Source organism: Loa loa (genome assembly GCF_000183805.2).
Source record: "Loa loa unplaced genomic scaffold supercont3.10, whole genome shotgun sequence".
NCBI classification, from domain to species: Eukaryota; Metazoa; Nematoda; class Chromadorea; order Rhabditida; family Onchocercidae; genus Loa; species Loa loa.
In genome coordinates, this window is record NW_018108190.1 from 238,865 (window position 1) to 265,879 (window position 27,015).

General features: G+C 35.0%; 6 protein-coding genes across 6 annotated transcripts; 4 read left to right on the forward strand and 2 right to left on the reverse strand.

The window, feature by feature from the left end:
- Positions 1–158: 158 nt before the first annotated feature.
- LOAG_01290 (SNF7 family protein) lies at positions 159–2,053 on the reverse strand. Its single transcript, XM_020445695.1, has 5 exons — positions 1,916–2,053; positions 1,697–1,783; positions 1,192–1,332; positions 808–933; positions 159–480 (listed from the first exon to the last, which is right to left on the reverse strand). Exons 1-5 carry the CDS (start codon positions 2,045–2,047, stop codon positions 310–312), a joined length of 657 nt encoding a protein of 218 aa, XP_020303868.1. The 5' UTR covers positions 2,048–2,053; the 3' UTR covers positions 159–309.
- Positions 2,054–6,218: 4,165 nt separating this feature from the next.
- On the forward strand, positions 6,219–7,130 carry LOAG_01291 (hypothetical protein; the record flags this gene model as incomplete). Its single annotated transcript, XM_003136830.1, has 3 exons — positions 6,219–6,245; positions 6,404–6,569; positions 6,892–7,130. The coding sequence occupies 3 exons, from the start codon at positions 6,219–6,221 to the stop codon at positions 7,128–7,130; spliced, it is 432 nt and encodes a 143-aa protein (XP_003136878.1).
- A 469-nt stretch (positions 7,131–7,599) lies between these two features.
- On the reverse strand, positions 7,600–8,195 carry LOAG_01292 (hypothetical protein; the record flags this gene model as incomplete). The annotated part of the gene is made up of 3 exons (XM_003136831.2): positions 7,600–7,675; positions 7,775–7,854; positions 8,001–8,195. The coding sequence occupies 3 exons, from the start codon at positions 8,193–8,195 to the stop codon at positions 7,600–7,602; spliced, it is 351 nt and encodes a 116-aa protein (XP_003136879.2).
- A 6,190-nt stretch (positions 8,196–14,385) lies between these two features.
- LOAG_01293 (hypothetical protein) lies at positions 14,386–15,634 on the forward strand (the record flags this gene model as incomplete). Its single annotated transcript, XM_020445696.1, has 5 exons — positions 14,386–14,451; positions 14,660–14,704; positions 15,020–15,142; positions 15,345–15,422; positions 15,518–15,634. 5 exons carry the CDS (start codon positions 14,386–14,388, stop codon positions 15,632–15,634), a joined length of 429 nt encoding a protein of 142 aa, XP_020303869.1.
- A 382-nt stretch (positions 15,635–16,016) lies between these two features.
- On the forward strand, positions 16,017–17,271 carry LOAG_01294 (hypothetical protein; the record flags this gene model as incomplete). The annotated part of the gene is made up of 5 exons (XM_003136833.1): positions 16,017–16,139; positions 16,326–16,528; positions 16,574–16,613; positions 16,746–16,832; positions 17,158–17,271. 5 exons carry the CDS (start codon positions 16,017–16,019, stop codon positions 17,269–17,271), a joined length of 567 nt encoding a protein of 188 aa, XP_003136881.1.
- A 498-nt stretch (positions 17,272–17,769) lies between these two features.
- On the forward strand, positions 17,770–26,290 carry LOAG_01295 (hypothetical protein; the record flags this gene model as incomplete). Its single annotated transcript, XM_003136834.1, has 28 exons — positions 17,770–17,781; positions 18,139–18,252; positions 18,493–18,561; positions 18,662–18,736; positions 18,939–19,082; positions 19,158–19,223; positions 19,381–19,506; positions 19,905–20,111; positions 20,165–20,332; positions 20,458–20,538; positions 20,848–20,993; positions 21,239–21,426; positions 21,536–21,695; positions 21,767–22,106; positions 22,229–22,282; positions 22,614–22,728; positions 22,824–22,903; positions 22,971–23,054; positions 23,236–23,376; positions 23,698–23,898; positions 24,139–24,243; positions 24,425–24,620; positions 24,776–24,951; positions 25,290–25,368; positions 25,450–25,652; positions 25,761–25,871; positions 25,953–26,092; positions 26,206–26,290. 28 exons carry the CDS (start codon positions 17,770–17,772, stop codon positions 26,288–26,290), a joined length of 3,666 nt encoding a protein of 1,221 aa, XP_003136882.1.
- Between the last annotated feature and the right edge of the window lie 725 nt (positions 26,291–27,015).

Genomic DNA, 27,015 nt, shown 5'->3' on the forward strand with positions numbered 1-27,015 from the left:
ATATATATATATATATATATATATATATATATATATATATATATATATATATATATATATATATATATATATATATATATATATATATATATATATATATATATATATATTGTCATTACCCGACCAGCATCTGAAAAGAACTTTTTTTTGTTTTTTGAGCCAGAACACCAACTTTTTAAATCAAATAACCACAGCCTTGCACTTTTTTCAAAAATCCATATTGTACATCAATTCTTAAAAGACAGCAATAGGAAGCGGAAGTTTAACATTACAATTCATATAGCGAGAAGTTTACTCTAATTTTCCCCATCAGTTTTTGAGAAACTCTAACCTAGCACGCATCTCATCATAGTCAACGGCATGTCCCTCAATACCCTCCAGCATGCTTTCTGATTCCACTGCAAGTGTGTCCTTGACAGCAGATGGTGCTTTACCCAATTCACCGGCTGTAATTTCATACAGTATCCGATCTACTTCTTCCTGTAAAAATCTTTGAAATTTGTTGCAAGTGAGAAGTGCACTCGCAGACTATGCAAAAATCAAAAAAATATAATGGAAAGTTTTCGCAAATAATCTTGCAAACTTTTTTTCTCTTAATGTAACAGATCGTCTGGTATGAAGTTGCATTATTACTCCTCCTTTCATCCGATAGAAGTATGGAAGAACCAGAGAACCTTAATAATTTCTGCAGTAAAGGGAGGTAGGTAAATTCTGTTGTAAAAGTTCACAAGTATAACTCAAGTACAACACAAATTCTGAAATTCCTGATGAACACCGCTTATTGTACATTCAAAAATATAATAATACCTGCGCCTCCTCTTCAAGCTCCTCTGGTTCTACGGATTCCATGGTTTCCTCAATCATTTCATCTATAATACCTATTTTCATCATCTCTTTCGAAAGTTCACGCATTGTGGACATTATTTCAGGCACCTTAAATTAATAAAATGTGATATAATTTATATTTATTGTTATACATATTCTGTCTAATATGACTCCCAACTTATCTCCTGTGGTTTGCCATTCTTAAATGATAATAAGGAGGCCCAAAATTTGCAAATAATAAATTAGCAAGTTCGGGAAAGCTCAGCAACCCTTTACCGTCGAGTCGATTTTAAGACTCCCCAGACTGCCTACTTTAATTATACCTATCTTTTATCCCGTCTCAGCTTTGTTTTTTCAAAAATAAACCTTCACTAATTGCTGCATATTTTTCATTACTTCCGTAGATTGTTGCAACGAGCCCGCCATACGAACTGTTGCAAGCTGCTGCTGCATCCCCATAACAACGGAATTGATTTGTGCTTTTGTTCCATGGATTTTCGATACTGCCTTAAAAGAAATTTTCAACCGAATAAATTCGGAAAATTGAAAAATTGAGCTACAATATATTTAAGTGGTTAAATATAATGTTCTATTTTATAAATCTCGATAAGAGCGTTTTCAATGTTTAATGCATCATCCCAACGATCAGAAATTTATTCCTATGGAAAATCGCATGGACGAACAGGAAAATCATCGAAGAAGCTCAGACGACCAATGCTATATTGTCGTTCAGTTGAGCTGACCATACTCACTTAGTGAGTTCTACTATCTTAGTGATCAATTAATCTTTAAATTTATATCTGGAAGTAATTTGAGTGGACTGATGACACGAACTACTACCTTCAGGACTCAAACTAATAATATAACATACTTTTCTTGACTGTAAAATAGACTTTGCAAGCACGATACATACATCTCGGTCACCTTTCTTCGCTGATTCCTTTATCTGCCTTTTGACCTGTAATTAATCTTTTAGACCTGAATGATTGAGTCTTTACAAGGAATAAGTGGTCTAAGTCTGAAAAAATCCAAGCGATGCTTAAACAGGACTTGACAAGAACTTCTTACAACGTTTAATCAACAAAGCAACCTTCGCTTCTTCCCGTTCAATGGCATGGATCTGACGATCGAGCTGTCGCAATTCAGCTCGCATTTTCCGCTGCAGTTCACGAACGGCTTCCTTCGTGTCGACCTTTTTTTCCCGTCCAAATATGCCCATCATCTCAAATAAAACACAACGAATGATGAAATGCCTGCAGTTATTGCAGCAAGCAGAATGCAACATTTGAAGGTGAGTTCATCAACATCCAACAATCCAGGAATCACATTCTAATCAAATTCTGACCTCACTTAACCTACTCTTTGCACATCCTATCTAAAGTTCAAATAACCCACAATCCCAAGGAACACAAACACATTAAGACCTCTAAGTCACTCAAACATCGAAAGCACACTTTCACACAGCCCACCATGAAATCCCGACAAAGAGTTAAATTGGCATTTCACAACTGATGACACGTCACTGGATTTCAGCGTTTCTTTTCTTCAACATGACAAATGAACTACTTCTAATATTTGAATTCCACTCGAGCATTTCCTTGTCTAAAAAAACAAAAAAATCTTCATGCGTTCATAATGGATTTTCCAGTGAAGCGAGGGATAACATCGGGAATATTACATTGAACAAGGAATCTTCTCTACCAGATACTAAACTCTTTTTATATATTTTGTTCCCATTGGATTGATGCTAAAAAATGTTTGGAAAAAGTGAAGGAACAAAAATAATTAAAACAGTAGGAGAAAAGGGGATTTTCTCGTTTATGTAACATCTTCAACGTTGACATCTATGATATCTTCTTCATCACTTCTTACCCGATATTTCCCTGTTTTCGATAATGCTCAGAAGTCTGAACATTTCTGTATCAAACAACATATTTCAATTTCATTTTTCAGTGGTATTATGGTACATAAAGATTGCTGAAACAGTCTCGTACTACAGCCACTTATTGTATTCTAATCCAATAACTACACATTTGCGTTATTACTGTAATGCTTGCAACAAATCGAGGGAAATAACTCAAACTGAGATGGATGACAAGGAATGATAATTTTTTTCATCAGCCACATAGTGACGATCCAGATAGGAAATCAGTTTTTTTATCATTAAAGAAGCAAAATCAAATATGGTATGCAGGAAATGGAACTCTCAAGTGATTCGATTCATTATTTTCTATTAGTGAGTTTTTCCTCAAAAAAATTTAGATGGGAAAGGAAAAATTTTCTACTCTGTTATTTGTCCAATCACGATTTTTCACGAAGAAAATCTGAAACCCATAAAAAATATATTTGTCAAACAAATTACCAATCAACGCTCAAAGCGCAATCACAGCCCTGAATACGATAACGATAACTTGAATACGATAACTTTGTAAAACAAGTAACTTCCCCGATTATCATCGTTGAATCCCTGTAAAATGTAATACTTTGCACTAATGTCAAGAAATAGTCGCAAATGTCAAGCTCAAAAAGCGAAATAAATTCATTGTTTTATCTTTAACCTTTTATTATTCTTCAATAAACCCAAACGATGACAGAAAGGAACTTCTATGTCATCAATAACTGCTCTCACTATTAATCCTGAGAAGTTTGTCATCCTCAGCCAAATCTCTTTTCCCTTGATTTTTCCTTCGCTGGAAACTGATTACAAATAAATTTGAAAGAGATCAATGGCTGTTAATGGAAATACTTTAAAGCTTCGAGTAAGAATGAAATGGAATCAAATAATAACATAATGTTGAAAATTGCTCCTCAATTCACAGTTTTGCATGGGATTTAAGGGATCATCATCTTGCATCCAACTGATCACATTTCACAAAAACGAAATGAACCATGAACCATAAATGATACATGTGATCTTCACCATACAATAGTGTACACAAACAATCAATGTCCATTGCAAGTGTCAATCAAGGTAATGATTTGCTCGTCATTTATCTTCTGATTTACATATTTGGCTGTCGATTACGATAAGTGGCTTACTTATAAGATTCATCCACTTTCCTTCTGAAGTCTAGAATATAACCAATCACGAACGATTACAGATCTAATCGAATGATCAAACTAATCCATAAAGGGCATAAGATTATTTCTCGGCTCTTTTTAGGGAACTTTCCCTGAATTTTACGTAAATCACTTTTGACGCTGTAAAATCACCCTATCAGATATGATATAAATGCAGAAGTACAATTCGTTTAACATTCATGTTGAACAACTTTAAAGAGGGACTGCTTAAACGCCTTCATTGTCCCTATTGTACTTTAGTTTATTTTTAGAACTAAAAATCCTTCCCTTTCTTTTTTAAGCATACATTCCTTCTCCCAAATAAGTCCATCTCTACCTCTCTTAATAAACAGTGAAAGAAAGACTAATAAAGTGTCGTTAAAGCATAATTGCTGATAACAAAAATGTTTTATTTCTGTCAAATATGTGAAGTACAGACAGTAAACTACAGCAAAAATAACGATTACACTAGTGGAAAATCAAAAGAGACCTGATAATCGACAGTGGGAAACGAATTACTAAATGTGAAATGGATGAAATGCAATGTAAGCGAGAGAAAAAAAAATGATAAGGAAATATAAAGCAGTATGAGATGAGAAAACATGAAAACTAAGAGAATAAAGACGCAAAGTAGAAATGGAAACACTGAAATTACTGCTACGTATTTTATGTTGGATGAACTGAAATTCCAATCCCGAATATCAAATTTAGAATTCATATTAAAGATAACAAAAGTCCAAAAGCACACTTGAAATACAAAACGTTATCTGTAGTTACCGCAACACTTCTCCTCTAATTTTTGAAGGATAAAACAAATTGAAATAAGAAATGACAACAGGAAAAACTGTTGGAGCCGGAAACCACAATTACGGGAAAGCATGCAAAAGAACAAGAGTGTTGGAGAATATCAGCAACAAAATTTTCTGATATATCGAAATCAGAAAAAAATTTGTAGTTATATGAAGCAGACAAAAAGTAGCATTGTATGATCAATGTCATTTTAAACAGTAGTACGACAGCAATTCGTTAATTAAGTGCTTCGATGTGGAAGTGCTTTTATCAAGATTAGCAATAACAACAATGAGCCATATGAATTCTCATCACTGCAAAATCATGATTATTTGCAGTTTCATCATTACAAACAAATTGGAACATCCGACCTTGCACATTTCACATGCTTTTCCTGTTGCTTTGCATTAAACCAGAACTAAAATTAAGGAGGAAAATCTTTTAATTTCAAAATTTATAAGGGTATATAAACAAAAAGAAAATATAGAAAGAAAGAGGGAGACTGTCATCGTTTCAAACGAAGGTCAAATTTTCTGTTATTCACCACTATCAGCAAAAATATCAATCATAATATGCAAATTGTCAATAATGAATCACTCAATCAATTTGACTTCTGCTGCTCCAACAAAATCCCTACCAACCGTTCATTTATCATATCGCATAACAATTTCTCGTCATTATAATTTATTTTAAATAAAGCACATAGCGCATTTATGCACAAGCTTACCAATCAAGTGATTTTTCCTTTGCGCATTGATTCATTACTCTTTGAAATCATTTTAAAGGCATTAAAAAAAACAAAACTTGAATTAGACAGAAGCCATTATTATCAGCAGTGGTTTTGATTAATGGATCACTTCTAATATTGAAATTTTAGAATCTGGGGTAATACCCTTAGAAGGAAAAATGCGACATTCAGGTGTATATTTATGCAAAGGAATGACTTCAAGGTGATATTCATTTTCGCCATCCCAATTAGAAGGTGAATCGTAGGGTCAGCTATCCTTTCGATATCATTTCATAAACTTGCAAATCAAACAAAGAGCTTCAAAAAAACTCATTCCTGAATTAAATTCACAACACAATTGATCCTCTGCAATACCTGCTGACTTTGAACTCATCATTCATTTACCATCACCTTTTACGTTAAGCATTTCCTTGTAAGAATCATAGGATTTTTATAAGAAAATAAATGATTAAAGAAGCCAGGAACAAGTAAGTCAACATGTAAAAATGGATTCTTTACAAGAACAATGTGAGTGTACGTATACCAAAGCTAAATATCAGGTCAAAGTGAACAATTTGTTACATGTAGAGACTGAACGGAACAGATTTGCAAGCGATATGGGACCAAATCTCAAAACATATTCTAGAGACGTACCTCAGAAGTGCTGATGCTATTATTGGACGTCGTAAGCAGCGCTCGTTGGATACTGAGACAATGCTAACCAATCAAGCTATTTATGCAAATTTCCTGGCAAGATGAACTTATAAAGAGATATCGTTGGTCTTTTTAAATTCATCCATCCTATAGTGGTGGAACGATGCCTGTGAAAGAGGTCGTACAAGATGTAAGTATTGTTGGATTTATTCGTTTGGCTGGGTGATTAAAGAGATACCGTGATTTCACTGGCGAAGTAGGAAATCCTTCTATGCGCCTATAATTCATGCCGGATTGAATTGAAGTTTCATATGAAATTTATGGAAGTATGTCTAAATTAAATTTCAGCTTTTCACGGAAAATGCACCTGCAATTAACCAGAAGTGTAGTAGCAAAAATGAAAGACAGGACTTTAGTGATTTGATAGATGATCAACAACGAAATAAAAAGAAAATTTTATGTCGTCGTTGTCAATGCGTCGTTTTTGGTGCTAAACGGGTGACGTTTCTGAAAGGTATCTAACAAGTCCCTTACATTCTTTTTAGTGAGGAGAACCTATTTGGACTTGTACAAAATTTATCAAGTGGCCTTCGTGTTCTCCAGTACAGAGTGGTCAGTATTTGAAAGTAGCGTTGAAGCCGTGCAGGAAATGTTTTTGGCTACAATCATGAAAACTGTGTTTTGTTCTCTCTTGTAACGAATTGTATATCATTCCGGAACCTATCAAATCATTAACATTCCAATTAAAGTCATTAACTTTCCAAAAGTTCTATTTTTTAGCATCATCATTTGAATTTTCAATTTGAAGAATGCCTTTTCATATCTCCTGTTTCTAGGGAAAGATCCAAAAGAATTAAAAGAAATGAGTGTTGGTGGAATGGAAGGTAAACAGATGGAAAAAACGGATGTATGGTGGTTCACAACCAACGAATACGCATTTGACACGATCGGTTTCCTAACTGTGGATGATCTGGATGTCCTCATGTGTGGTGATTGTGAATTTGGCCCAATAGGATGGCGTACCTCAGACAACAAGAATTTCTGGATTGCTGTTGAGCGAATGAACTATGCTTGATTTCATGTGACAAGTACGGTTTATTCGCAAAAAAATTACATTATATCTGCGATGTCTCACAGAGTTTCGATCTTTAAATGATAATTAGAATTGAACTTCACATAAAATGAACATCAGTGACAAATCTCATCACTCTGTCTAATTTCCTCGAATTTCGAAAACAAAAATTTGTATTGTCTTTTTTTATATACTACTATTTCTTTTGAAGAGGGTACCGAGATCCACATATAATGGATCAGATCAGAAGAAAGCCTGCATATCGTTTTCTGCTGCATATCGTTTTTTTGCCATAACTGTGAAAATAATAGAAGTAATAAGAAAAAATTACTGAAAACCACTAGAGAATGTGAATCAGTTTTCAGAATTCAATTATCAGTAAAAGAAAACACTCAGAATCTCAACGCCTTTCAATAATTACCAAAAAATAATAACGTCCAAGATTTCGTTAACTTCACAATGTTTCATTCTTTTAAGAAGTTCCATAAAGCTTCCTGATACCCAAAATATCGTCTTCGCCAAGCTCAAAACCTTTTTTCAGTTGGTCACTGTAATGTGTTTAATATCTACAGCAGTTAATAGAAATATTTAATATCTATAGCAGTTAATGTTAATAGAAATCTAAAAATTGAAATTATATTTCAAACCTGTAATATGGATGCATGATAGCTTTTGGGTCGTTGGAATGTCGAAGTCCAAGAGCGTGTCCAATTTCATGAAGGGCAACCTAAAAAGAAGACAAGATTTAAGAAGCTTGGCCTACACATAATTCGAGATCTAAATTAGAAAATAGAAGGGATTGCTTCTTGTTTCTTCTATGGTCAATTTATTTGAAACTGAAAGCAATGTAGCAAAAAAGAGAACAAAACGAACGTATCGAAGATCAAGCCCGTTATGTCCGTCGATCGACCAATATTCAGAACCGTCGAAATGGATGATACCCTCCACAGGATATCCTGAATGTGCCACGACTCCACCAAACCCATCAAAGGATTCCTTATCACCGTGAGCATATTTAGCAAAGAGAACATCAAGATTTGCGCCAGTACTTCCTGTAGTACGATCCATTGGAGAGAAATCTTTGAATGTAAGAGCGCCTCTTGATGACTTTGACCACTTCTCGAAAGCCTGACGTAGAACACTCCTTGAAAAATGGTAGATAAGATCACTAATTCACAAAATCTCAACTTTGCTCAAATAATGTCGAAGTTAACAGATGCAAAGGTAATGGTTTACTTATTGAGATGAATCCAGAAACAGAAAGTTTTAAAAGTAATAGAAATTGATGAATTGAATCAGTATTTTTATGGAAAGGAAGGATTATGATTAATGCACGGAAAATGAAAGAATTTTTCACGATAAATTAATGAATTGGAAGGTTTTTTGAAAAAGATTTTCGCGAATAATGGAATGAAAATGTAAACAGCAGGAGACAAACTTTACAATGACGAATTTCTGGTCGTTTTTGAAAAGGTGGAATGGATCCCGAAATGACCAGGACAGCGTCCCAGTATACCACTTATGGTTATTCAGTACTAAAATAACCTCTGTAATTGAACTGAGAAAAATAACACATTTAACTTTCCACAGAAACAACACAGTTCTAAAATTTATTTTTCTGAATCGTTAGCTGGATGGCTAACATAATTTGACACTAAACGAGAAGTTAAAGGCAAAAACCATGTTCTAAATTCATATTTCTCGTCTTCATCCAATTCGAAAACTTTCAAATGCTAAATTCATGCTGAGGAAAATATCTGATTTCGAGATTTTAAAGAACTCATCAAGCATTTAAAACAAATTCCAGTAGTATTATATGTATAAATATATATTATAATAATAATAAATAAATCTTCATTATTCACTCACCATACCGTTTCTTCAGTCTCGGTTGCATAAATTCAAGTGCGTCTCTACTGCAAACTTTTCTATTCTTATATGAAGTTGATTTCCTTGCATTTTTGGGTGAATCTCTGGAAAAGAAAGGCAATTTATCAAGAAGGTCAAGAATGCCTATGTCAATTTTTTAATTTCAACGATAGTCCAACAAGTTGACCAAATTCATGTAAAGAGTAGATCACAATTTTTCCTTGCATACTAAACTGTTTTTGGTAATAAAGTAGAACACAAGACTTTCTGGACGCAGTAAATACAGGCTCTGATACTATAATCAGTTTTGCTGCACGCAAAATAAATTTTTAAATTCCATCTTGCGACTAAGTTTTATCTTGAATAACAAAAAGATGCTTACAGGATGAATGCTGAAGAAGTAGCCAGAGCAAACAAAAGCAACGACAGAATTAGCATCAGCCGTGAAAGCAGTGATATTTAAGACCGCGTGATGAACTGCAGATGCGCCGTTTATCTTACTGATTTTCCTTCCTCTACAAATCGCTGCCCGAATTTGAGGATGACCCCATATCAGAAACAAATCGACACAATTCATCGGCGGAACATCTAACACATGGATGAATGCGTTATTTACCATCCAACTTTTACATTCATGCCATTCTAATACCGTTAAAATCAAATGGCTTCATAAGTGTTTTTAGAGAAAATACGTCGAATTATAAAAAGATCGGCTTATCGGCTCGTCTGTATGTTTCATTTTCATAATTTTAGAAACTTTCTTAAATCTGGCAATAAGAATGACGGAAGAGTTTCTTCATATTTATTTGCTAATAAACTTTCTAAACTTCGTTTATTTCACTTTTGTTTTTCTGAAACAAAAAATCACGCAATCGACATCACGTTCGCAATGAAAATCAAGAAAAAAAAAGAACAAATGAGATATCCATAATTAAACGATTATAGAAAAATACAAAGTGTATCTGCTTAACCATCTATCCTGTTTTCTTCCTTCTTCATTCATTTCTAAAATTAATTCCGATATCAAGGTATTGTTGAAACGAATATTAAGAAGCTAGCAGTGTAACCACAACTGTATTACTTCATGCAGTGTTTATTATGTTTTAAAGAGTAGCACCAAGGATATATAGTACAATGAATTAGACTAATAGCATTCTGTGACTCTTGAGATTTATTTTCAGCTTACTGAACACAGATTCAAAAACTCCTATTTACACTTTTTGAGTTTTAACTTTTAGTATTTCATCAACTTAATAAATCTGTTCAATCTTTAGCCATAATCTTTACCACTATTTTCTTTCAATATGACTTGCTTGAAATGTGTCAAAATGATAAGCCAAAGCTATAAGCAAGAAATCAAAACAAGGTTAAAAACAACAATATGGGGCATATTTAAAAGTCATTAAAAAATGCAAACCCTGACGATACTGTCGAATCTGTCGTTATCGGAGTGTAGTCTACAAAGAAAAGACCCAAATTATTTCTAGGAGAAACCGAACAACATTCCAAACGATTTTCCTCGGACCGCATTGAATTACAAAATGATTGATAATACTGGTTTTACTTGTATTTTTTTGGGGGCACTTCCTGTGAACTTGAAGATTTTTCTTACTTTCCTGAATAGGCAAATCGACTATTACTGCCAATGATTCGTCTTCTATTCCTTCACTTGTTGTAATTGAAAGCTTGTTGGCTGACTGTTCTTTTGTTGCTGTAATGTATTAAAACCATAATTTGGTGAGCAAAGAAGCTGTATAATGAATTTATAGCTTTAAATTAAAGTTCGGAAGTATTAGGATAAAAAGATGTTCCTGGGTCAGCTGCAATAAAATTTGTTCGTTTTAAAAACTATTTCCTCTTTCAAATATTCAGCTCAGAATTAGAGAAACAACCAGTGACTCAATACTTAAGAGTTACATAGCGATAATGAACAAAAACATACTGAAGTATTTCCGCTTCAGGGAATTATTTTCTAACTGTTTTCTTAAACAGTTTGATGGATTGGATGGAATGAGGGATGTGGAAAACGGTGATGATTTTAGCATTTCCACTGATTTCTACAATATCACGTCTCAATAAAGTGAACATAGCAAAATTTCAAAATTTTCCGAAACCTAATTTAAAATTAGCACAAATGTGCTGGCAAAACGAGAAACGTTTACCTTATCAAACATCTCTTTATGGTGATTTCTTCCTCTGTTTCCTTCATTGCGTAATGAAATCTGTGCGACATCTTCCTTGGTCGTTCTTGAATGTTTTTCAGTAAGAATTAAAGGTAAGTATCCTTTTGTGATAGGCAAAACAACTGAAGTATTGGGAGGAACGGCAAAAAGATAACCTCTCTCTTCTCTGACTTGTTTTCCTCGAATGCTTTCTCTTAAATTTATTGGGACTTTCCGTAATGATCTCCGTTGGACCATATTCATCATTTTCCAGCTTAAAAAAGACCACGACATTAGAAGACCACGACAAATCGTATATCATCATCATCGTGGCCAGGCTTCGCGAACAAAGTTTTGGGAAGGGCTCTACGCACGCTTGCTGCAAATGCTACAAATGCGGGTGTACGTTCTAGTCTGCACAGTGGATTTTTTAGGTAAGGTTACTTTTGTATAATAGCATACCTTTCTCTTTTCTCATAAAATTTCTGTTAAAATTGGAAATAAAAAGTCGGCAATGCCTAAAGCAGCTTACGGGTTAGAAAAAAATTTTGCCAAGGCAATTATTCTACGAGAATATCGACGAGTATACTTGGGAATGACCCGCGCTTTACTCCTAAGATTTATCTGCCAGGGCATGCGAGCTAGGACAGTGACATGGCATATACAAGTAGATGAAAATATATCTAAAAAGAAAGAAATAGGTATTTGTATAAAGTCTCATTAATTTGTATCCTACAAATCCTACAAAACCCTTCCTTCCAATTTGGTTAGTTAAGCATTTTTATAGTTAACTACATTTTTTTAACAAATGAAAAGCATTATTGCTTTGAGGGAAATGGCATTGTCCTTAGATATTGCTGCCAACACTCTGAGGATGACAAATCAGAATAAGTGCGGAGTCTTGAAACGAAAAATCTCGAGAGCAAGACGGTACCGAAATAAGCTTCACTTAATTTCCTGAATAGTTGTTACGGCCACATTTATGTAACAAAAAAAAATTTGAAGGAAATGGCAAAAAAGAAACGAGTGGTATGAAAAACCTGGTATGCAACACGAGAACCAATTCAAATCATTGTTTAATGACTGCCTCAGTTGATGTTCACCTGCCCTCTTTATTGCTCATCCAGGTATCAGAGTTACTCGCCCAGGTATGCTATTATCTCTCAGGCACAAAGGGCTTATTGTGAAGGTAAGAAAAATACTTAAAAAGGATTTTGAAAACTAACATTTTGTTGTGTCAAGCGCATAAATGAGTATAACATTTCACATATTTGCGTGATGATAAAGAGAAGAATGATAAATGTTAACAGTAGGACAGCGAAACGTAACGAATATATTCCTTCCATCATATATGCCGAAAATTCCTTCGTCGTCGTCACCACTTTGAAAATCTTCATAATGATAAACTGAAGGACGAAAATTACACCAATTCCAACGCTTCTAAGTATTCGGGACCGAATATAAATCTATAATATTTGATGACTGGTCAGCTGGTAGCCACTGATAGCCATTACTTTGTATTTAACCCTGTATTTTCATTATTCTATCCTTTGTGAAGGAATGGCTATCACTTTGTCACTTCGTTAAATTTTTGGCTTTTTAATGAGGATAATAGACTACACATCGAAATTTTTGTGGGAATAAGCAAACGAGAAATAAAAAATTCACAATAACGACTGATCAGAACTGATCCTGGAAAGGTCCGCTGTTCTCTGTTGTGAATCTTAGAAAGTCCAGAAATACCGGAGGCTATCAATTTTCCAGCCGATTTCAGCTCTTTTAGTAAATACAACTAAATAATATCATTGTCATCCCTGTATTATAGCGACAATAGTGGTGCTGTAACATTTGCAATCACAAGTAAATATTTCATTCTTTTTTGCAAATGATTAGGCTGACAAGCGATGATCTTTGAATTTGCAGAAGGTATGAATTTTTTAGTCCTCAAATCGATTTATTTCTTGATGATAATTTGGTCGTTGTATGATGCTTGACAAAGAAAGGAATTAAGGATTGGGAAGTCAAGAGTAAAATAAAATATTACAATGATTTAAATATGCTCCACAACAAGAACACGATGAAAGGTAACTTTATTTTTAGTGACTAACTGCTCTTCATGAAATTACTCCTCTCTGATGCATGTGATCTGGAATATCTCGAACGCCTAAACTAGAAGAAGAGAAGTCTAAACTAGAACTTCCAATTATTTTTTCCAAATACTCCAATTAATTCCTTCGATTAGTTCCTCCAAATTCTAACTGAAATCTAAATAATTCGCGCATGAATTATATAAGCTGGAACTATTCCTGCTATTAGACGCATTTTTGGACTCGTCGGTGTTCTTGCGAAGGATAATAACTCTATATATTCTCAAGTTTTTTTTTTTTGAAGTTTCCCAGGGAATCCTTCCGGCGAATTTGTCTTCTGTGAGTGAGGGAGAAGGGACTTTCCTTCTTCGCAGTAGATCTGGTCGTGTAAACTTTTTTGCCACTTCTCATTTAATCATTAATTGAAATATTGATTTCGAGCACTCTGAAATACCTAAGATTTCACATATATACATCCCGAGATATGCCGGAAAGAATGCTTGAGAATTTCCATTCCTTCCAGACATGTAACAAGCGATATTCATCGAAGAGTGTGCTTTTCGCATAAATCGCGTAGACAGTTTTTGCATAAATCACGTAGGCTCATCCATTCCAATCTCTGCTGAGAGATATTGCATTTTTTAGGCTTCCATTGTGTTCCTGTGACGATGCGGTTGAGTGTGCATTCCGTGATTTTCCCATGGGATAGGTCCTTCCGGGGAGTGAAACAGTAGATTTGTAGGAAATCTGGTATATCGGATAGTGAAAAGGATGAGTTTGTGAGATGCGGTGAGTGGAGAGGATGAAATTTTCTTCCTGTTAATCTTCTTTCAGTGATATTCGTTCATTCGCTCCCGCGGAAAATTTCAAAATGGGTGGGAGACGTGATTGTGTAAGCTTTTTTGTCAATTTTTAAATTAAGTAGATTTTATTCAAACATAACTTTCAATACAATGGCAAATTTGAATTCAGTATTGTTTAGTTTCTTTTTCATTTATCTAAAAATTTCGGAATATATTTCATATATATTTCAATATATTTCATCCACCGGAAATTCTAAACCTTCCAAACTTTTGTATTTCTGTTTGAGAAATTCTAATTATCACGTCCGAATAACTTTGGCGAATATTCAGGATTTTGATGGTTGCGAAGAACACGACTGCAGATGTAACAACTGCCAGCGTGAAAATGGTAGTGGATGTCGCGGTCGTGGAAATGTTATTATTTCATTAAAAAAATTTTGTGATTGAAATTGCAGGAATTTGGTGTGACCAGCTTCTTCCCTTCCTTTTTTTACTAGTGCCGTTGTCACATACGTTTTCTAGAATTTTCCTTTAAAGTTACCCTTTAGAATGTCCGCTATTGTATTTGCATCTCATTTTTTTCTGCTGTATTGAAAGTTTCGAAATTTCAGTATCGTGAGATGGAAATTTGTCATACACCAATTGGAGGATACATGGTGCGTTTGTAGAATTTCACGATTTTTTTTTAAAAAATTCTAGTAGGAAGCAGTTATAGTTTTAATTAGCTTTACATTGTCTTCCCTTTTTACTATGAACTGCCAAAAGCTCGGCTGACAATAACGTTAAATATGATATTACAGAGTGATGTAAGGATTCTGAAGAAGTCATCAAATATTCTCCAACAGATGACACACATAGTGTAGTCTGTACGTAAAATCATGTGGCGTACGTCTCACGATCATATCAGACAATAAAAATAGTTATTAACAACTTGCAAAATTCGGCATGACTTACCTTGTTTCCCTTTTCAGTCCAGCGCGACTGACTTTCCACAGCAAAAAGCAGCGGGAAACAAGGAAGTAATGTATGAAGATATGAAGATTTCCTCTCAGATGCAAAACAGTGAGCCAAAAATACCATCTGCAACTGATATCGTTAGTTCATTCATTCACTGTTAAGACTGTGAATGCTTATGATAAGTTGAATGTCCAAGTTGGCGATCAATATTTATTATGCTCTGGACCAGTCTGCAAAAGCTACGGAATAGATTAAAAGATTAGATTTTGTTATTGGATATTCAAACACTGAAGGTAAACGAAAAAAAAGTGCTAAAAACAACATTGAAAATGACTTTAGGATTTTGCGGAGATCGATGCGACTGAGCTTGAAATTGTATCTGCAGCCAATGCGCAAACTACCACTACAGTTGATGAGGTTCCGAATTTCTAGTTTTCAAAAAAATGCGCAGATTTAGCTCTTTATGAAGTATATTTTCTGGATTATGACCTGGATAAAAAAGGTAGTTACAGCTAACCAGCTCAGTCATGCAAAACACTGAACTGGAAAATGAATACGACCTTAAAGGCGACACGGTTTTCTTGTCCAAAGATGTAGGTTCCTTAATTCTCAAATTTCTGCTTGATTAAAGTCCATCACTGCTGTAGTCGGGCACCTTTCCGTTTAGAAGATAAAGTAATGCTGTCGATAATGCCCACTGATTAAGGCTTGTCGTTACACCTCCAGAAATCCTTTATCATGCAGTTACCGATTAAGCTGATATTCTTGTAATATAGGTGTTAGGAATACCTACTGTAAATCTACTGATATTCAGGGAAGTAGGATCGACAGAAAAAAGTTTTGGACTTTCTACTTTCCCCTAAATTACAGCGATAGAACTGGACTTGTTGCACCGGTACCCGGTTTCTCTTCGACTTCATTTATTGCAATTATATGATATCTTATATGATACCGAAAGTTCTTTCGCACCTTTTCCGTCCTCTAAGAAATCAAGTTCCGAAGGTTGTGAAAATGACTATTTCCTGTGCCAGGCGAAGTTACGGTGAAAAATTACAGTTGTATAATGTGAGCAAATCGCACAGTTGGAAGACGAAGGAGGCTAATGCTGATCCATCGTGGGGCTCTTGTTTTCAGGTTTGTAATGTAATATTTGTTGGGCATTCAAGCAAACATGATGTTGATAGGAGGAATATTATCTGATTATTGCAGATTTTAATCATTTACTTTAATCAGAAACGAAGGTCTTCGGTAACACTGTTTTGGTAAAATAATGATCTATTTAAATATGAGTTCATCTGATAATTTGGTCTGATTTCTTAGAGTTCTTTATTCTTCTGCGAAACGTATGTCGTCCTCTTGATCACTTTCACATTATATGGGAGGAAAACAGTCCCATTGGTTGTTGCTAATGCGGTTACACTGGCGGAGAACATGAACATATCCTCCATCGCCTCATTTCATAGTGGTAGAGTTTTGCAGTCAAATGGATATCTGACTGCAAAGCAAAAATGCCAGTTAACTAGGTAAAAACGTATTCAAAATGTTTAACATATATATTAATGTTTCAGCTTCACCTCAACTTTGATGAATCCCAAAATTCCAATTCTGGTAAGTCAAGAAACACCGCAACATCACTGGAAATCCTTCACAATAGGGTAATAAATTGTTTAGTTTCCTTTGGCCTTGTAAATCTGATTGTGATAGGGGAATATTACTGCCCCAAGATGATTCCTATTTCAGGGAAACTCTGACCTAACTATTATCCGAACTTCGAGTATATTTGGACAGAAACTTGCTTCTGTATCGAACGAACATTCCCGCATTGAGGTGAATATTTGACTGACTCTGATAGTGTCATTTGATTTCTCTCACACCCTGACGTGCTGTATGAAAGTAACGGATTCTGCGGTTCGAAAATTTTGCACTAAGTAGATCTAAGTTGATTAGAAGTTTCTATGCATGGTTGCAACTCCGGTGTTTTTACTAAACCGAATAACTTTTCATTTAAACTAAGCGCAGATGAAACTAGCAATATGGGAAGTATAGAGCTTATATGTCTTTAAGAAAAGCTTACGTAATAATGTTAGCCAGTCAAAATTGATAAATTTTACATTCATTTTATTGCTTTGACTTTTTTCGACTCTTAATGCAGAAAACTCAGACTAAATCAAGAAATATATTCTGCAAAGTTCAAAGTGTAATTGCGATTCTTTTCGGCCCGAAGAATGGTTTGAATAAAAAGGAAGCACAACAAACTGACCATTAGGGATGTTGACGGAAGGAGTTCGGCTTTTCTATCAAAGGGAAATACTGAAATAATTTCTACGTGTTTACTGTTTTGCGCGAGAAAGAGTCGGTGTATTAATCGGGAATCATTCCATCAAAACACTTTTACAACCCATTTTCATTCGAAATTTGGGTGAGTTTTGGGTCGTCCGAGAGAGGTACTAGATAAAACAAACGGTTTAGAATTATCGCAGAAAGTTCTGTCTTTATTTCGAAAACGCTTGCTCATCTAAGTACGTTGAGAAGTGATTCAGTAATTCCGATACACTGTCTAATAGTCGTTGCATTTCATTTCGTTTCCTTGCAGATATCCCAAAAACAAAGCAAGAACGTACACTTGTTACTGTGTGTGCAGTTCACTTATTTAAGCTGAATACTATGACAAGAAGTCATAGGGACGCGATTTAGTTCGTTTTGAAGCCAGATTTTTTAAGATTTTTAATAAAAGTACCAGAGAAATGTTTATTAAAATTCAAACATGACATTGCCGGTGATTTAACTGAGAGCTTGGAATTTTGATGAAAAATATATCACGTTTACGGGACAAAGACGTAGGGTAATATTTATGAGCAAGCTTGTAAGCTAAAAACTTCCACTTTCTTTGGATCGTTGTCCTCGAAAATGCTTGAAATTGTGAAGCTGCTACTGACATGAGATTTTTACGTAGCAGTCAATATAGACTTCTGAAGCAAATATAAGTCTTGAAAGAGAGTTATGGATTTTTATGTCAATATTTAAAATTATCGACGGACAGGTTTTCAGAAGGTATAAAAGTTCTGGGGAAAATTGCTGAAAACATTGCTTTGAACAGTAAAATCTGTTAGTTGTTTAGCTTCATTACTTTTAGGGTTTGCACAATAAAGCATATCGAGCCTCTGACAATTGTCTTGACGCTGTAGATGGTGAAGTATCTGTTAATTCACTCTTTGCGTCAAGATGCAGAAGCCTTTCTCTCTCTGCGGTTTGTTGAAAATTTTGAGTAATAAAATGATAGCTTATCGATTATCGATTCGTTGTATGATCTTTGCATTGGGAATTCGAATTTATTCGGTTTTTGCCTATCGGACTCAACTGAAAAGGGCAGCTAGTGGTGAATTAATCAGGAACTGCATGTGTTAACTTATGACACCGCACAGAAGTAGATTAAAGAGAAAAACTCAAAACATAGAAAATCCAGGATTACCTTCTTTTTTTTTTTCAGCAAAACTGTAATCGTGCTTCGATTTTCACAACGACGGAGGATATGAACACTGCAATTGACATTGGAAAAGTAAGTGAAAATATTTCGATATTTTTCTCTGAACTGTGCATTCGGGATTTTCAACCCTATCCTGTGTTTATTAATAGTCAAAGTATTAGTCTGATTTTAGGTTGCTTCACTCTCTGAAAACGATTTGTTGACATCGTGTACTAGATTGTCATCGAAATGTAGCCACGACAATCAAGTTAGTTTACGAGCATTACACTACTATACCAATCACATTAGTTTTATCATGTTAGTAGTGTTAATGCATATTATTTTTTCAATGCTGATATTCTAAGAATTAGTTTCTTATATTGAGAATCGGAATCTACATTTTTAATAGTTATTGAAATGAGATTTTTTTATACTGGAAAAGTTAAGGTTTGTTATCCAAATCTTTTCAGACCGAAATATTGCTAACAGTATTAGAGCATCAGAAAATACCGCTTGGTGAATCACATGATTGTATATCACTAACTGATCGATCGTCCAACCTTACACTTTCACCTGCGCATAGCAACAAAAGTTTGAATGATTCTATTCCATGGGTTAGTGATTACATATTTAAAAAATTTTTTTAATTGAAAGTGTACTCATATGTATTATTTAGATGTATTTTCTAGGGTGATGTTACTCCTTCTGTGAAACCTCATATACCGACATCGAAAAATAGTGATGTTGCAAAAGAGGTGGGTAAGAAATTCATGGCTCTGAAGTTCGAATAATACTGGGGGGAGGAAGAGGTTGGGCCCAGTATTTTTGTAATCCAGTTTTTTTGATGAACAAACTTTTCAAGGAACAGTTCCTATCTTGGCTATCTTTTAAAGAATTTAGAGAACATTGAAGGACGCACCACTGCCTTATATGATGCTACCAGATACCGATCACACGTCAGGATGTGATTTTAACCGGACACAAATTACCAGTGAAGAATATGTTAAAGGCAAAACAAATGTTGCACAAAAGACAAAGGTCCTAAGCATATGTTCTGTGTCCAACCATCATAAGGATGACAATAATGAAAACCAAATAAAAATTACATTGGTTTTTGTATGCGTCTTGTTTTTACGGAGTTTCAATGCTTTGCTGTACCTGTTGATTTACTTTACGTATTTGGTCGGGGAAAATGTGGCATAGGAAGTTATTGGTGCTTAGAGATAGTAAGAACACTGTTTTAGGAGGAAAAAGCATATGTGCAGTGATGTACATTAGTACATTCACTTTGCTTGCCTCATGTGAATAAAGATCTTTTTTCTGGTCAAGCCTGTACACTTTTTTTTTTTGAATATTTCAATTAAATTCAAATACTCTTTGCTGGTTTTTTCGGCAAACATTGTTCCTAGCTTCTCATCGTAATTAGACTTCTTCAGGAACTGTCCAAAGGTGAATTGAAAAAACACAGCTTTGTCACACAGCACACTATTATTTATCCAAGAAGTCACTTAGAAATGCAGTGTTTTCCAAACAGCACCTGTCATTTCAAATACGAAGGGGAAAGTGAGGACAAGCAGGCGGTTACTCTACGCAAAGATCAGTATTCACAAACCAAGGAACCTGTAGTGACACAGTCGCGAGAGGTAAACTTTCGAGTTTGCCGCTTTCATTTTAGTTCTTTGCTTTCCTATTTTAGGACACAAATCGGGCAGTATCTGTGCTGAACATAATGCTGCAGCGACGTTTAAACAACAGTGGAAGTCAGAATGGATCTTTCATTCAGGAACGACTGAACACTTATTATTCAACACCATCCGCTGGTCTAAAATCAACACAAAGAATTTCGAATTTTCAAAGTTTCACAGTTCGTTTTCTTAGATGTTTAACATTACATCTCTTGTTTTCCTTTCACTTCGTTTAAAAATACAGTACATTGTTCTTATGAGTTATTAAACACCGGACCTCACAATTCATTTCCTCCTTTTTCAGAGAACCAACGAGTTAAATGATCTGATTGATAAAAGTGATACTCCATTGCGTCATTCAAAATATTTGTCAGTTGAACCGGAGGTTGCTTTCATCTAAGTTATTCATTTCTATTGCCTAGAGATCATTGATTTTAGCTGTTTAAGTGAATTGCTTTCCATACATTAGTGACACAATGTACGTAATAAGGAATGTTGTCATGAATTTGACAAGTTTATGATACCATTCCGTATTGCCACAAATATCATGGTTTTCTGGTTGTAGAATGCTTCAGTTGTACTTTTGTTTGATCGTGAAACACGCAGTTTTATCAGATGGTTTTCGAATCCACTAACAACTATTGATTAGAAGAAAATAATCTGCAGGAGCTGGGAAATTTTATAGTTGTTTCAGATGGATAAAAAGGCAATAGTAGGTGCGAACCAGCAGTGTGTATCTGTAGATCAACAACTGAAGGAAAATCTGAACGAATATTGCCGCGGAAATAGTTATAAGAAAACAACACAAAAATCGGTCAGCGATGGCCGCTCAACAATTCGGTATGCTGTATAGTCAGGAACAGATCATCTTTTTGGCGAGAAAGCATAAACAAGTCTTATTAGTACCAGTATTTTGTAACGACGAATTATATAAAGGATATATAAATAAAGAATATATAAAGAAGCAATTCCGTACAAGAATTCTTGTTTTTATTCTTGATATTTCAGCAGTGATTTTGATTACTAAATTTTGATTACTAAATAACATTTGTAATTGGGAGTCGCATACTGGTTCTTACTTACAGCGACCATTTGCCAAGAGGTAAAACACGTAAACTGGCATCATTGTTTGAAACGATGAGTGATGCAGCAAGTGTAGAAATGTTGCGAGAGATGGATCATTTGAAACGACGAGGTAAATCAGTTCCGCCGAACATTGTTAATAAAACCTATCATCGAGAGACTGAAGTTAATATGAAGGGACTTTTTCGAGGTTTGTTTCACCTATTACTTTTTACAAACTCAATTCTATTCATTTCTTTATATAAGGAAGTAATTTGATCCTTTTTATTTTCTTGCTGAAAAAGAGTTCAATGTTTTAGATGATTTAATCTTACAACAACGGTCTACTCTGGCTACAAACTCGGGGAGCTATGGAACTCATTTAGATCTCACAATCCCATGCAAAAGAAATGGGTTTGAAAGACTTGCAAGGGACAAGTGTGTTGTTGAAACACGCAGCGTACGCAGCATTGTGAATCGGTTGGATTTTATTTCTCTGGTTTCTTTGTTGTGTTAATTTTCTTTGTTGTTTTTTGCTCAGATATTTTTAGGTTTGAATCCGCATCGGACTCAAGTAGATGTCAGAATTCAGCGCGAGCATTTCAAACTGATACACCACGAAAACCAAAGAATCAGAAACGATACTCACAGTACGTTACGAGCACGTTACAATCAGTGCCGGGTATTACCAGTTACAGCAGTATTCAGGATGTTCAATACGCTGTTGATTCGAACTACAATGTATGTAGTATTGGAAGGTCACTTTCACGGCAATCAAATGAATGGAATGGATCCTCGGGTCGTGCAAGTCCCTCGCACAATTTACTGTACGATAGTACGAGCTGCGCTAATATTTGGGATCAGCAACAGTACGAATTAGGATTGCGCAAGGTTATTTTTCATTCATTATTTTTGTCTAACATGCACGTAAAAGTGTGGCTTTTCTAATGTCGTCGCAATAAAAATGTTGGGAAATTCGAATTCTCGTTTGCTATTTAAAAATTATTTTTCAGGGAATAACCAGTCTGAAACGTTACGACAGTAGGTATAACAGGGGGACGAATGAGGTAGAAAGATTTACTCATTCTGGTAGATATCTGAATGAATAAATGAAGAAAAATGCCATGTTTTACTGTTGTCACCTCTGCCACTAAATACTGAAAAAGGATGTGACGTAAATCAGCAGTTGATAAAAATAGGCACACCTCTTCTCACTTATATGGCTACTTTTATCCCCTATTGAATCCAAATTATGAAGTTTTGATGTTTGAATCAATACTCAGAGTAATTTTATTGCGGATTCATAACGCCGAATAGATTATTCAAAAACATGTATAAATGATTTCTTGTTATATGAGTTTCTCAAATCCACTATACTGATTGCAAGATCTATTGCAGATGCTCAGTCGGGACTCCTCTTATGCTATGCAAACTCAGGTTCGCCAAATGAATTACAGTCCTGAAGTAAAACCAAGCTACCACATGGATGTTGTTACTGACCGTTCTCAAAAACGTATGCAATCTTTGCTATTCGCTTTTATTCTTTAGCTATTGTCCAAATTCATTGATATCATTTTTCTACAAATTATAGTGTTTATATTGTTGCAGATACTTGTGGGGAAAGACTTGATAACGAAGTTGAGGATCATGTTGCTGAAGTAGAAAAAGCATTTGCTTTCGTCAACAAGGTTTGATTGATCGTTCGTCTCACAATTAATTCATAATCAAATTAAATCTTGATCAAATATATTTTAGACTCAGTCACTAGCAACTCCTGGTCAACAGTGTTCACAGGAATCTCTGGGTAAACCATCGTCACCTGCAAAAGCTAGCTATTCGGTTAGTGGCATATTTTTATGACAACTACATTTGTTTAGATTGTATATTCAAAAATGTAGAATATTAAACGTGTTATTATAATTATTGTATATTCTGGCGATATTTATAAACCTTTCATTACTTTATTCCTTTTTATTATTTCTGTATTGATTGCTTATGGCGTTTACAAAAGTTTATCCAGATTTCACTGTACCGGGATTTGGAAAGAGAACACCATAAATCACGAAATGGTGACATTCCTGTTTGTTTTTCTCCAGCTATTTATTCGTCACCCCCATCTGCTGGCGAACTATTGACAACTTATGAACACAAAAATTCGGTCGTAAGTTTATTTTGGTATTTGGAAACTTCCTCGAAAGTGGTTTTTTTCAGAAATTTAAATTAGGGGCTATTGAGTCTCCATTTTTTGGACAGTTCAGTTTGTCCTGCAAATTTGAAATTGTATTATGATTTCCGCGGATGTGATATTTATAAATAAAAGATTTATTTCTCGGTCTGATGATTTTGGCTCATACGATTGATGGTGTTTCCTAATGCACCTGCCGGTGATTGCCAACATATATGGTGTAGTGATAATCATAAGTGTATGTGTCTCGACAATAATAAAAACACTTATAAGCTGTAGAACCGAAGACCATTGTAGATGAAAAATGCTAAACTTGGAGGTCAAATGGTTACAACGGATCCAATGGCTACCTCCACTCCTCTTAATGGTTCACCAGCAGGTAATAGTCGTTTGCACACTTCTGCAAGTTATGCGCTTAATCGAAGTGGTATTTCCTCAATAACGGCTTCGACAGCACATGAAATCGTTCAATTACAACAATCAGATATTGAGCTACAGGTAGTGGTGGTGTAGTTTTGGATTTGATTTGAATCCTAACAAAAGTAGATTCGTTTACCTGAGTCCTAATCGTTCGCATGTTATTGATGTCGGAGCAGTTCTAGCTGGAGCACATTTTTAATTTGATGAAATAGTCGAAATTTCCTGAGTTGTAATTGTATTGCCTGTTTAGGTTTTTTCATTTATTTATTGTGAAAGGTCGCTCTTGTTAAGCCTTTGTAAATGGAGTATGGATTGCAGACAGTGAAACAAGAAATAATGATCCAGGAGGGTCAAATTGCACAGGCATCATTGGCATTAACTCATTGTAAGAAGAACAGCAGTTTTAATGGGACTCTTGTAGAGGTTAGTTTGTCATCTTGTAGATGAGAGACGCTTATTTTTATCTGCTAAATAGTTCTTGAAGTAAATTATTAAATGTTTTACATCTTTTGTTTCATAGAAATTTTTGAGCAAATCTAAAAAATGGAACAAAAAATATTTTAGAACGAGAATTTTGTACAAATATTTTCTGATATAATTACAGTTAAGCGCTCAGCGTAGTTTGTTACTGGCACGTGAACGGCTTCTGGCATTGCGAAATGAAATGCAACGTTTGAAAACACGTCGGCTTGTAAAGGAACCGGTTCCTCCACTAGCGAAACGTATGCGTGGAGCTATTGACCTTACATCAATTAACGTTTATCTCAATCGCAACTTTTGCGTTCGTAACATTGATGAGGGTTTGTGCCGATATTTTTTATGAAGAGATTTCCACTGTTTTTATAATTAATAGAGTACTCATCTTACTAGGATGATTATTTATTACTATTCCTTACTCTTACCCTTAACATTCTACACTGGATTTCCTTGATATGAACAAATTACCTTTATCTAGACGTTTCATATGCTTTCGTTATCCTTCTGAAAACTGATGAACAAGTAGAAGCTACGCAAACAGTTACTTTAATGGACACGCGAGCTTTGCGTGTCAGCAAAGTTCATTTTTCTGATCAGATTCGTTTCACAAATCTACCGGTCGATTTTACAGTGCTACTGGAGATTTACGCTTTGGTAACAATTTTTATTTGTTTGTAATATTTGCAGTTCTCTAGAACCTTTGCTGCTACCATTTCTCGTTGAAAAAAAAAGAAACATAACTTAGGGAACAGTTTCTCTCTTGTTCAACTTTTTGAATCTGGAACATTTTCGATATTTTTTGATGATACATTTGAATATAATCTTGTTTTGCAATAATGCCTGCAGTTGTAACAGTTCTTATTTTCTGAACTTCGCTTGACAGTGCACCTTTGTCACTGGGTTTTAAAGTTCGGAACATTAAACCTTTACCTCTTTACCCATTCTGTTACCGGAATCACATATTATTGATTATGTCAGGAAATAATTTTTAGAAAGTCAGTGAAAATCGTCGGTCGGATGACTATTCATGCAGCATGTTGAAGAATAAAGCGAAGTCGTTGTTGAGTCCATGTTGGTTGCATATTATCAAATTCATTTTAAACCTCTTTCAGTTTTGCTTATTCTTTTGGTATTACGGATTTTAATTTTTAGCTAAGAAAACGTGTGGTAATGAATCAGTTGTGGACTTCTCCGAATTCACATGCTGTGGACATATTTGCTTGAATAGGGACACGATTGGTATGCAAAAGTTCTATTTGGATGGGGCGGTTTATCCACTGGAGGGAACAGTTGAGATTGATTCTCGCTGCACGACACTTCCTCCTACTATTGAAATTGATTTCCGAGGATTCTTGGTAAGTTAATAGATCACAAGTTAGTGAGAACCATAGGGATCAAGTTTTTCGGACTTCCGTTTGCGTTAAGCCGTTTTTAATGGATCAAGTATGTGATTTGTATTTCAGACTATGTATCAAATAATAGCTGGATTGGGGTCATGGGCTAGGTACTGGGCTGTTCTACGTTGTGGTGTAGTACAATTTTGGAAATATCCAGACGATGAAGCTTCTGAAAAGGTTTCTCTCTATATAACTTAGCACTCAACAGCAATGTTGTAAGATTTTGAAAATGTTTTTGTTGCATGAAATGCATTTCAGCCAGCTCTTGCATGCATGGATCTTTCGAAATGTACGGACAAAGAAATCAGCCATGCACCGCACGAAATCTGTTCACGTCCGAATGCTTTCACCGTCGATCTTCTGGTTTCAACGTCACCCTCTCTTATAGAGAAGAAACGGTTTGCATGTCAAGTTACTTAGATTGCCAAAGCATAGCTAAGAGGGAGCTTCACTTAGAAGAGTGAACTGGCAGCGACGTTCGCAGGCAGGAGAATATTTCTTATGTTTTCAGTGTGTTGTTATCCGCGGACACGAAGGAGCTTTGCAGTGCTTGGTTAAATGCATTGAATGGGACACTGGAAGTACTTCGAGGATAGCCATATTTTGTTTATAATCGGATCTCTTGTGATCTCGATTATTTTCTGACAAGCTTAATTTTGAAGACTGTTACTTTTCAGGTTCAGTTCTAATTATTAAAACATAGCCTTATGATGGCATCTTTTTACTCTCTCCCAGTCTACTTTGTGTTTGTTTGCTGGTTTATTTTAATCATATAGCTGATATTACTTTTCTCTTTTTCTGGTTTTATTCTGTGTTATAAAAAAGAATTCAGTTCATCATTTCTTTGTTGATAAATTGTTGCTTTTAATTCGCAATGTGTGCTGCAACAAATGCATGGGTCCGACAGCGCAGTATTGGCAGTTTGTGTATATCTACCAACTGGTTCAGAGTTCAATTGATTGGGTGGCAGTTTTCCACTGATTTTGTTCTGCTGCCTCGTTTTTGGTGGAGTTGGAGTTTGGGGACTGGATTTCATTGTGTCGTTTTGCAGTTTTTGCTTTGGGGATTTGGAGTTAGGCTGTCAAGCAAGGTATCGGCAGCTTACTTTTTTGTGACTTAGCTGGTCGAAGAGACGGAACAGCGTTTGGTTGTGACATTGTCTCAATGATCATTGAGATATTTCTGAGATGTAGTAGTTATTATTTACTTTATTGTTCCACACAATCATAGAGCACCAATTACGTTTGCATTTTTCTAGAAATGTAAGGATTAGGTAGAGATTGAGGATTCGGTGAATTCATTGGATGGTATTAAATATAGA

Coding starts and splice junctions, on each gene's coding strand:
- LOAG_01290 (XM_020445695.1), bottom strand. CDS start 2,047: ATGATGGGCATATTTGGACGGGAAAAAAAGGTCGACACGAAGGAAGCC. Junction 1,333..1,696: donor CTATTTTACAGTCAAGAAAA/GTATGTTATATT, acceptor ATTTCTTTTAAG/GCAGTATCGAAAATCCATGG. Junction 481..807: donor AGCTTGAAGAGGAGGCGCAG/GTATTATTATAT, acceptor AGATTTTTACAG/GAAGAAGTAGATCGGATACT.